General features: G+C 33.4%; 2 protein-coding genes across 2 annotated transcripts in view; both read left to right on the top strand.

Moving 5' to 3' along the window:
* Positions 1–1,454, top strand: part of LOC111686545 (ATP-binding cassette sub-family G member 1) — an 8,755-nt gene extending 7,301 nt beyond the window's left edge. Inside the window, exons 2-4 of the mRNA XM_046950532.1 lie at positions 420–658; positions 714–848; positions 913–1,454. Coding sequence (XP_046806488.1) covers positions 420–658; positions 714–848; positions 913–1,448 — 910 coding nt within the window. The 3' untranslated portion in view covers positions 1,449–1,454. The remainder of the gene's footprint in view (positions 1–419; positions 659–713; positions 849–912) is intronic.
* Positions 1,455–7,005: 5,551 nt separating this feature from the next.
* On the top strand, positions 7,006–8,508 carry LOC111688529 (protein atonal). The gene has a single exon (XM_023451047.2). The coding sequence runs from the start codon at positions 7,156–7,158 to the stop codon at positions 8,191–8,193; it is 1,038 nt and encodes a 345-aa protein (XP_023306815.2). The 5' UTR covers positions 7,006–7,155; the 3' UTR covers positions 8,194–8,508.
* The last annotated feature ends 243 nt before the right edge of the window (positions 8,509–8,751 follow it).

Below are 8,751 nucleotides of genomic sequence, written 5' to 3'. Positions count from 1 at the left end.
ACTGAACTAGAACTGAACTAGAACTGAACTAGAACTGAACTAGTACTGAACTAGAACTGAACTAGAACTGAACTAGAACTGAACTAGAACTGAACTAGAACTAGAACTAGAACTAAACTAGAACTGAACTAGAACTGAACTAGAAATGAACTAGAACTAGAACCGAACTAGAACTGAACTACAACTGAGCAACAAGTAGAACTTAACTACAACTGTACTAGAAATGAAGTGGAAATGAACTAGAACTAACTTTAAATGAACTAGAACTGAGCTACAAGTAGAACTCAACTAGAACTAAACTAGAAATGAACTGGAACTGAGCTTCAAGAACTGACCTAAAACTAGAACTAAACTACAACTGAACAAGAAATCTTTACGAACATTTTTACTAAAATGTCTAATATCTTATAATTCCATAGTGGCCTGGACAGTTCCACCTCTAACCAACTTATATCATTACTTAAAAAACTGGCCCTAGAAGGACGCACTGTCATCTGCACCATCCATCAGCCAAGTGCTTTAACATTTGAAATGTTTGATCATTTATATGCTATAGCTGATGGCTGCTGTATATATTCGGGAGGGACACAAAATCTGGTGCCGTTTTTGGCAGACGTAGGACTGCCATGTCCGGAGTCATATAATCCAGCTGATTATTGTAAGTAAAACCAAAAAACAATAATTCTACTTTTAAATTTGAAATATATTTAAAGTAATGGAAATCGCCACCGATGACTACGGACAGCAAAATGAGAAGTTAATAGCAAAAATAGAAAATGGACGTAACAACAATTATAGACAAACCAAAGCGGCCAGAAAGAAACAATTAGAAGCCATGCAAAAAGTTGGTAAGTATAGCAAAATGTAAGCACAAATTCCATTTATATCGATTTCTTTCCCATCACTTCACAGATAAAATGATGGCATCTGGTTTGATGACACCTGTCATGGCTCCCATCTTTACACCTGCCTGCAATAGTAACAATTCTAGCCCGGTGCCAAATGGACATTACCCCACCGCCACCTATCCAAATCACTCTAATCATTATACAAAACCCCTAACACCCATCAAAGAAATGTCCTCACGTATCGGTAATAGTAAAGGGATTTTAAATGAATCCAACGATAACAGTACTACCGAAGAGACTGGCTGCTGTAAACAGTTGGAATCACCTAAATTATGTAAAAGTGAAAATATCTACGCCACACCATTCTATCGTCAATTAGGTATTTTGCTGCTGAGAACATTTTTAATATTGTGGCGCGATAAATCGCTAACTACGATACGTTTTATAATACATTTAATAACGGCTCTATTGATCGGCTGCCTGTACTATGGCATTGGCAATCAGGCGGAGAATGCATTAAACAATTTTCGTTATTGTTTCTATTCGATAATGTTTATAATGTACTCGGCATTTTCATCGATTTTAGTAAAATGTAAGTAGTTTTTAAGCGAATTTAGAATAAATTAATGTCGAGCAAGAACTGAACTTGATCAGAACTCAAACTGAACTGAATTAGAACTGAACTAGAACTGAACTAGAACTAAACTAGAACTAAACTAGAACTGAACTAGAACTGAACTAGAACAGAACTAGAACAGAACTAGAACAGAACTAGAACAGAACTAGAACTGAACTAGAACTGAACCAGAACTGAACTAGAACTGAACTAGAACAGAACTAGAACTGAACTAGAACTGAACTAGAACTGAAATAGAACTGAACTAGAACTGAACTAGAATTGAACTAGAACTGAACTAGAACTAGAACTAAAACTAAAACTGAACTAGAACTAGAACTAAAACTGAACAATTCATTCCTTTCAATTGCATCCGTATATTTTATTGAAGAAACACATTAAGTTGCATATGTACAAAATTAACATAAGTAAGAGAAAGAGAGAACTACCATCGAATCCTTAATAAATAATAAGGCGAGGGTGACTTTCAACCAGGACAATTGCAGTCAGGTTTTTAAGGTTACTTAACTCAAACAATAAATTTGTTGTTATTGCTACTGCTTGTCGCTCTCCCTTTCTTCCTTTTATTTGTGCGGTTTGTTGTGTGACATTTTTATCTAATTGACAATTGCTTTTTGTGTGTGTGTGTCTGTCTCTCTAACTGTCAGTTTTTATTGAAGATTGTCATAAAGATTGTTAATCGTTCATGCCTACACAGTGAACAATTGATCATTACTGGGCAGTCGGTAGTTTTTGTTTTTTCTTTTTTGTTTTCTTGATACCGCTGCAACTCCTGTTGCGTACATTTGACAATATTGAGGTTATGTCTCTTATGCACTTGTTTTGCAAATTTGTCGGTTCATATTCGATTTGTCTTTTTGTTCTATTGTTTGTTTCGTTCTTTTTTAGGGTGTGCTAATGCTACTTGTTGTCAATTGCCCTTTTTGTGACTTTTTGGTTATTGTTCGTTTAAGCAGCTATTGTTTTGTTCTCTATTGTTTGAATGTTAAAGAAAAATTTATGCGATTCTCAGATTGAGGTTGGTTAGAAAATCAACGCCCTTTTTTCTACATCAGCTTAAGGTTTTTGATATAAAATTTATAGGCGAATAGAGTATAATCCTGGGAAGATTTTGTGTGGTATTTAGATCAGTTCTAAGAATTATTGGATGGTGGTCTAAAGAGTTAGAATCTTGAGAAATGCAAATATAAAAAAATAATAGAAAAAAGATTTTTATTAAGAGAAAATCTCGAATTCTTCATTTTCCGAAAATTTGACATTTCTGCTAAAGGAAAAATTTAACTTAAACTCTTCATTAAAAAATTCAAAACTCTTCTTTAAAATTTTATAAAAATTCTCTTTTTAACTATAATATTAAATTTCGTCTAAGTCCAACTTTTAGAAATCTCCTTTAAAAAATGAACATCAGTTAACATTCAGTCAATGATAATGTCGGAATTGTTCTTTAATCATCTCCTAATGATGTAATATTTAGTAATTTTTTCTCTCTCTTTTAAAACATTTAATTCCGCTAATGGCTACTGCTGTAAAATCTTTAACAAAAGACCACCAAGTAAATCAATACCTTTTAAATCGACCGCTAAATTCTGCTTAATCACGCGCAAAACAATTACAATTTCATTTCAAAATCATAAACAAGTCAAAAAATGACCAACCTCCCTTACAATAGCTGCTGTGCCTCTATAAAGAAAACAACAAGCAATGTTTCAATACAAAATTTATAGAAAAACAAAAACTAAAAATCATTTATAGAAGTTTTTTTAACAAAAAAAAAATAAAATCATAAATTTGTTCTTTGGTGGGCACGCTTATTAGTCGTGCAATAATTATTTTGCTGCAACTTATTATTTCCCCCAGAAATAAGGCCTAACAACCATTCAATGATGACGTAGTATAAAACTGGACAAGCATAAAGCGCCGGCGCTAGCGGATTTAATATTATAAAATAAAAAGGGCGTATATTCCTTTAATACCGTAACAATTACAGAAGAAAATTTGCCAAAGTAGGAAAACTCTGTTACATACTTTTGAGAGCTCTACACTTTTAGGGCTTGTAGATCGATTTACAAAGTCATAAACAAGATTTTCCATTGTGATATTTAAGACTCAAATAAATTGAATGTTATTGCAGCAATGACCATAACAAATTTTACCTTTGAGGACTGTAACTAAAGACTAAAGTACATGTTACCTTTACGTTGTTATTTTGTTCTAGTTCTGTTCTAGATATGTTCTAGTTCTATTCTAGTTCTGTTGTAGTTCTGTTGTAGTTCTGTTGTAGTTCTGTTCTAGTTCTGTTCTAGTTCTGTTCTAGTTCTGTTCTAGTTCTGTTCTAGTTCTGTTCTAGTTCTGTTTTAGTTCTGTTCTAGTTCTGTCCTAGTTCTGTTCTAGTTCTGTTCTAGTTCTGTTCTATTTCTGTTCTATTTCTGTTCTAGTTCTGTTCTAGTTCTGTTTTAGTTCTGTTCTAGTTCTGTTCTAGTTTTGTTCTAGTTCTGTTCTAGTTCTGTTCTAGTTCTGTTCTAGTTCTGTTGTATTTCTGTTGTAGTTCTGTTGTAGTTCTGTTGTAGTTCTGTTCTAGTTCTGTTCTAGTTCTGTTCTAGTTCTGTTCTAGTTCTGTTCTAGTTCTGTTCTAGTTCTGTTCTAGTTCTGTTCTAGTTCTGTTCTAGTTCTGTTCTAGTTTTGTTCTAGTTCTGTTCTAGTTCTGTTGTAGTTGTAGTTCTGTTCTAGTTCTGTTCTAGTTCTGTTCTAGTTCTGTTCTAATTCTGTTCTAGTTCTGTTCTAGTTCTGTTCTAGTTCTGTTCTAGTTCTGTTCTAGTTCTGTTCTAGTTCTGTTCTAGTTCTGTTCTAGTTCTGTTCTAGTTCTGTTCTAGTTCTGTTCTAGTTCTGTTCTAGTTCTGTTCTAGTTCTGTTCTAGTTCTGTTCTAGTTCTGTTCTAGTTCTGTTCTAGTTCTGTTCTAGTTCTGTTTCAGTTCTGTTCTAGCTCTGTTCTACTCCTCTTCTAGTTCTGCTCTAGTTCTCTTCTAGAAAGATATTTTGAGTACAGTATAAATTTTTATTTCGTTAAAACATTTTTTTTATTAAAATTTTTACCTTGAAAAGTATTTTCAAATATAAGTTGTTTAGACTTTTTCTACAAAAAAACCTAACCCTCATTCATATCTTATCATTAAGTACTTATAACAGAACATACCAATTTATGATGTTCTAACAAGATCAAAATGATAATTTCATCATCATCTCTTTCATCTAACATCATCTCTTTCATCTAACAAATATAAATAAACATTCTCTAAGTAAGCGGCAAAATTGCTAATCACAAAGTTGTGTATTGTAGTGATAATACAATATCACTCTTGTCTCTGTTGCTCTTTCTCTCTCTCTCTCTAAAGTAAAATTCAACCGATTATGAATGTCCAACAAAATGTTTGACCAAATGACCAAAATGTCCTTGTTATTTTGCCAAATGCTCAACACAATATTTTCTTGTTTATGATGCGATTATGATAAGAGGAAACCGGAAAGATCTACAGAAGACTACATGATATGTGCTGACAAATTTGATGAGTATTAAGGAGTCCTGCTGAGTTCTTGTTGTTAAACAAACTTTACGTTTTTTAGTTACGCTTATTGAGTACGAAATTTGTTCAAATCATTGTTGTTCTTTTCAGATTCGCACTGTTTTGCCATTTTTGTGTGTTCTTGGCAGATTTGTCGTTTTTGTTCGGATAGATGGTTGTTTTGTTTTAATCTTGTTATTAACAATTTCTTTATGAATATTTAAGAAGTTGTTTTTATTTCCGCCTTCACTTGTTAAGGTAATCTTACTCGAGATTAAAGTAGTTTATTTCATCGTTCCGGTTTTGTTGTGTTTATTCAGCGGTTATTGTTAAACATGTAAACCATATTTATTATGGTGGCTTTTGTTAAAAATTTATTGGTCCTTTTTAAAATTTAATAAAAGTGTGACTGCTGATTCCATTATGGAAATCGCCAAACACATTTTGCTACACATTTGCAGATTCAATTCTACTTGAGTTCTAGTTCAGTTCTACTTCAGTTATATTTCAGTTTTAGTTCAGTTCTAATTTAGTTCTAGTTCAGTTTTAGTTCAGTTCTAGTTCAGTTCCTGTTCAGTTCTAGTTCAGTTCTAGTTCAATTCTAGTTCAGTTCTAGTTCAGTTCTAGTTCAGTTCTAGTTCAGTTCTAGTTCAGTTCTAGTTCAGTTCTAGTTCAGTTCTAGTTCAGTTCTAGTTCAGTTCTAGTTCAGTTCTAGTTCAGTTCTAGTTCAGTTCTAGTTCAGTTCTAGTTCAGTTCTAGTTCAGTTCTAGTTCAGTTCTAGTTCAGTTCTAGTTCAGTTCTAGTTCAGTTCTAATTCACTGTCGGTATCGGATAATATTGAAAAGTGTGTCGATTAATTTCGAAAGATTTTAATAAATCATAATCGATAATGTGGAAAACTACTGCAAAATGTAATTGTCCATTTTCACCATTAAAATAACTATACACATTAAAATTCTATTGAGATTTCGATCACTTTCGAATGCCAGTATCTGTCTTTTCGCAATATCGGCTAATAAAAATTTTTATTGTCAAACTCTTGTAACACATAAAATAAATGTTAATATTTTAAAAAAGATTCTCATCACTTTTATCACCGACTGCTTGACTTTATAAATCAGAACACTATGAGAAGCAAATTTCAATTGTTTTCTTGATAAGTTCAAATTTCAACATTATATGCCCAATGACAAACTATCCTGAGAATTTTTCTTGATTAATGTTGCAACAAACATATGTTGCTCTAAAATGTTTAAATAATTAGTAAAAATATTTCACAATTAATCTGATTAACATACACATATCATATAACTTACGGCTACAGTCCAATGATTTTTGAAATCAAACAAAAATCCTTTGAATCCTTTTTAAATAAAACAACTGCTTGTAATGAAGTCTTATAAAAAGTTCCAATAAAATCTTAAGATTTCATGAAACAAATTTTGTCTCACAAAAGTTGGAGGTAAAAATTTACTTACAACTTTTTTGTTTGCCAAAGCCTTAAAGTGTTGCGAAAAAACAAACTTTTAGAGCAGTGACCAATCAGAGCCATTTTCAAGCAATTCCCACCACACTCATCAAGAGGGTTGCTCATTGGTTAGGAGCACAACAACAATTTCTACTACGATTGCGGCTGTATAAATCAAAAACTCAGATACACAGCACGTGCTGGCTGGCAGACTAGTCTTGTTGTATGGGAATAAATTCCAATACATTAAAAGGCGCTGAGAAATGAAGCAAAAAAATAAAACAACACAAAAACCTGCAACAAAGGAGACTATGAAACCAGACAAGAGTAGACCCTCACACATACAACACCAAGTGTAGCTGTGTGTGTAAGCCCACATTAAACCATAGGAATGCAAAGGAAAGCAATACTACTGTTGCATGTTGCAACATTGGCAATAACTGGATACAATAATCGGTTTACCTGTATTTGTATACCTGCTGTGGTAGATTTTATTTAGTTACCACAGCACTGGCAGAGGTATAAATACCGGCAACAGGATAATGTTTAAAACAGAAACTCACTTGAGTTGCAAGGAATAACATCGTTTAACTTTCTTAAATCTTTTTTATTTCGTTTTTAATTTAAAAGCAAATTCGTCGCAAAATGTCGTCCAGCGAAATTTATCGTTATTACTACAAAACCTCCGAGGATTTACAAGCCTTCAAAGTCAATTCGGGTGAAACATATTTCAATCCAATGGCAGCCTATAATCCCGCCATTAATGTACCAGCACAAAATCATCTTAACATGGCCTATCAAGGTGGTTTAATGGTTAATCCTTCCAGTAACTATATGAATGCTAATGGATTTTTAACATTCGAACAAGCTTCCTCCGATGGCTGGTTAACCTCGTCGCCTGCATCCCATCGTTCGGAAAGTCCTGAGTTCATTGATTTGAATACCATGTATGCTGGACATATGCAGCAGCAACAAGCTCAACAATTGCCTACTTTAAATCAATACTCCGCTCTAAATGGTCATCACCAAGTTAACGAACAGCCTACTCAACAGCAGCTGTCCCCAGTTTTGCAGGAGCAAACCAATCTTGTGCCTATGGGATCTTCAAATGTGGGCACTTGCAAAAGTTTACCGGTCACAAAACCCAAACGTTCATACAATCGTAAACCAAAAACTACCACTGCTGCTGCTGCTACTACCGCCAACATTACCCCAACTGCTCAATCAGTTCAAGCTACTCCTGCTCCCTATACCGAAGAATTCCATAATTTTGTTGATTTCGACAATACCGGCTTATTTGATGACAGTGTTGATGCTGAGGACAATATGATGTTTTTCAATCATGATGGCAACAGTTCCTCACACGATGACTTCGATGCTAGTGGCTCTTTTGAGTTAAATGATGCTGAATGTGATGACTCTCTCAATGACTCAGATCCCTCGAGCTCTTCTCAAGCCGGTGGCAAAAAACGGCGTGGCAAACAAATTTCCCCCGTTGTAAAACGTAAACGTCGTCTAGCCGCCAATGCCCGTGAACGTCGTCGTATGCAAAATCTTAATCAAGCTTTTGATCGTCTACGCCAATATTTGCCCTGTCTGGGTAATGATCGTCAATTGTCGAAACATGAAACTCTACAAATGGCTCAAACTTATATTGCTGCTTTGGGTGATTTGTTGCGTTAAATTCGTCATTCACTTACATCCTTGTTACATGGCTTGTTACGACGAGTTGAGCTCGTGCCAAAGTTTGTACCTTAAACCAATTCCTGCCTCATAAACTGTTGCTGTATTATATAGTTAGTAGTAGTTAGAAAAAAAGAAAGCAAAAAACAAAGAAAAATGTTAATTGTTTGTTAAATTTTAGTATTATTAAGTTTATTTTTGTATAAACAATTTTATATTCAATTGTAATTCAACCGGAAGACATGATTAGTTTTAAATTTAAATTTAAGTTTTTATTTTATAATTTAAGAAAATTAGTTCAAATATATTTTTAAACAAAAATTAAAATTGTTAAAGAGTTTTTATTTGAAAATAAGGAATGATAAAAGAGTTCTTAACTCTAGCTCTAGTTCAGTTGTAGTTCAGTTGTAGTTCAATTGTAGTTCAGTTCTAGTTCAGTTCTAGTTCACTTCTAGTTCAGTTCTAGTTCAGTTCTAGTTCAGTTCTAGTTCAGTTCTAGTTTAGTTCTAGTTCAGTTCTAGTTCAGTTCTAGTTCAGTTCTAGTTCAGTTCTAGTTCA

This window comes from Lucilia cuprina, chromosome 4, assembly GCF_022045245.1.
Source record: "Lucilia cuprina isolate Lc7/37 chromosome 4, ASM2204524v1, whole genome shotgun sequence".
Lineage (NCBI taxonomy): Eukaryota > Metazoa > Arthropoda > Insecta > Diptera > Calliphoridae > Lucilia > Lucilia cuprina.
The sequence above is the reverse complement of the archived record's forward strand: the minus strand, read 5'-3'. Positions and strand labels throughout refer to the sequence as shown.

Bases quoted from the DNA above. Each gene is read 5' to 3' on its own strand.
- LOC111688529 (XM_023451047.2), top strand. From the start codon at position 7,156: ATGTCGTCCAGCGAAATTTATCGTTATTACTACAAAACCTCCGAGGAT.